The sequence below is a fragment of the Leuciscus leuciscus genome (assembly GCF_965113295.1).
Source record: "Leuciscus leuciscus genome assembly, chromosome: 25".
Classification (NCBI taxonomy): Eukaryota; Metazoa; Chordata; class Actinopteri; order Cypriniformes; family Leuciscidae; genus Leuciscus; species Leuciscus leuciscus.
Window position 1 is genome coordinate 30,361,345 of NC_138724.1, and position 2,500 is coordinate 30,363,844.

Consider the following 2,500-nt stretch of genomic DNA (forward strand, 5'->3'; position numbering starts at 1 on the left):
GTGTGTGTGTGTGTGTGTGTGTGTGTGTGTGTGTGAGAAAGAGTGTGTGTGAGAGAGACCGTAAGGTTGCCGCTTGCTCAGACGGCTGCTCGAGAAAGTGAAATAACTGCGTTTGATGGATTCTAACGGCTGTCGTTGTTACAGTCGAATGCTAAATCTCAGCATAAAACAATAAGGTTAAAGAGTTTTCCGAGCGGTTGAGCAGGACTGCCGTTTCCCAACGCCTCGAGGGAACGATCGTTACTCCATCAGGACTCGCTACACAGCGTCAGATCTACTCACTCCATTATATAAACGCAAGCTCACAGATGAGCAAATACTAATTAGTATGCATTATGAGTGTCGCCTTCAAACACATAATTATAAAGAGATGTATCTAACGAGCCAATGTTCTGACAGCACGTCCCTTTGGGAAAGGAGTTAATTCATCCGTCCTGTCCCGAACGAGCACTTGATTCACTGGCATCACTGTGTGTTTTCTGGTACCCTACCCTCTGGTGCTCTTCGGTCATTTCTGACCGACATTTTTTTCTTTTGTTTATTTTTTTTTTCTTTATTGGAATGTTACGAAACTTGGTAAAGGTTTTGGCACTTACTATGTGAACAACACACACAAAAAAAATCATGGACATGATTGGAACAGGTTAAATGGTCCAGTAAAAAACAGTCACACTTAAGCCCAATTTATACTTCTGCGTCGAACTCACGCCGTAGCTACGCCATAGGCTGTGTGTAGCGCGCGTACCCTTCGGCGTACTCTGACGTGCACCTCTCCAAAAATGTAACAACGCGTCAACTCTACGCGGACGCAAGCGCTGTGATTGGTCTGCTAGGACCGCTCCCTCGGGTTTCACATGCTCCCTCTGCAAGTGTAATTGCGCGTCAACACGGACAACGACGCAGAAGTATAAATGAAAACCAACGCGTTGCCTACAGCGTAGAGGCTCCGGCGCAGGTCCGACGCAGAAGTATAAATCAGCCTTTAGCGCATTGGAAATGAATGAGACGAATTTCCTCTAGTGGAAGCGTTCGGTACTGCAGCCGAACACACTCTCACTGAAAGATCATTTACTGAGATATCAAGCTCAACTTTGGAACTTGTTTAGATTTATGGCTTTGATTTTCTTGCAGTTTTAGAGTAAAACATGATTTTGAAAATATATATTTCATAAAAAAAATGTAAATAGTATTTTTGTGCATTTTTCATAACAATACACATACACTTTAAGCTTTTTTCACTTCAATAATCTGCCAAGTGTCGTCTTTGAAAAGAGATCAAACTTCAGTCTGTGCTTTAAAGCATTCACGATTTACGACAGTTTGAGTTGGAAATTACATTTTCAGGTCTATGCTCAAAAAGTGAATGAATGGATTATAAATACAGCGTAAATATAATTTAGTATCATAAAATCCCCTAAAAATACAAAATATTAAATAAAAAACATTATCAAACTAAAATATAGTACATTCATTTAATTGACAAAAATAAATAAGAAAAACGAGAAGAGCACCAAAGGGTTTACATTTACATTTACACATATGCATTTGGCAGACGCTTTTATCCAAAGCGACTTACATTGCATTTCAAGGTCCACATTTACACTCTTATCAGTTCTTGCTTTCCCTGGGAATCGAACCCATGACCTTGGCGTTTGCAAGCGCTAACGCTCTACTGTTTGAGCTCCAGGAAAGCTACGGTTAAGGAGTGTCAAGTGTGTGTGAGTGTGTGTGTGTGTGTGTGTGTGTTTACCGGTGATGTGAATGTGATACTCCTCTTTAAAGACGCGTTTGCACACGGGCAGTTTAAACTTCAGCTGGGTGGTGGACAGACCCGGGAGGTTCATGTCCAGATCGCCCATGAAGTGAGGAAACTCCCAGTCCTGGAAGGGGAACATCCATCACACACACACACACACACACACACACACACACACACACACACACACACACACACACACACACACACACACACACACACACACACACTAAGAACACAAGATCTGAAGTACAAACAGGCTTGAGGTGTTACTGTACGACATCATCAGACATCGCAGCACTACTGTATGTACACACACATCTACTGGAGAGAAAACCCTGCATGAACTCACTCGTATGTGGACAGTTCATTCTTAACTGGTATTACAATTAACAGAGAAATCATGCCATAGCAACTGCATAGCAACGCATAAAACACAACTACAATTACTGAAGTAACTATAACCAAACATCAGCCCTAAACACCCCATCGTTACCTTGCAACTACTCATAACATCCAAGCAACTGTGTGAGAGTGTGTGTGTGAGAGAGAATGTGTGTGTGTGTGTGAGAGTGTATCAGAGAGAGAGTGTGAGTCTGTATGTGTGTTTGAGTGAGTGAGTGAATGTGTGTGTGTGTGTGTGTGTGTGTGAGCGTGTGTGAGAGAGTGAGTCTGTGTGTGCGTGAGAGTGAGTGTGTATGTGTGTTTGAGTGAGTGAGTGAGTGAGTGAGTGAATGTGTGTGT

At 42.4% G+C, this 2,500-nt stretch overlaps 1 protein-coding gene across 3 annotated transcripts in view; it reads right to left on the reverse strand.

Annotated features, from left to right (window-relative positions):
• tmem117 (transmembrane protein 117) overlaps nt 1-2,500 on the reverse strand; it is a 58,888-nt gene that overhangs the window by 3,468 nt on the left and 52,920 nt on the right. For all 3 annotated transcript variants that reach the window (XM_082160691.1, XM_082160690.1, XM_082160692.1), the window contains one exon: nt 1,751-1,880. In XM_082160691.1, the coding sequence (XP_082016817.1) occupies nt 1,751-1,880 (130 nt within the window). The remainder of the gene's footprint in view (nt 1-1,750; nt 1,881-2,500) is intronic.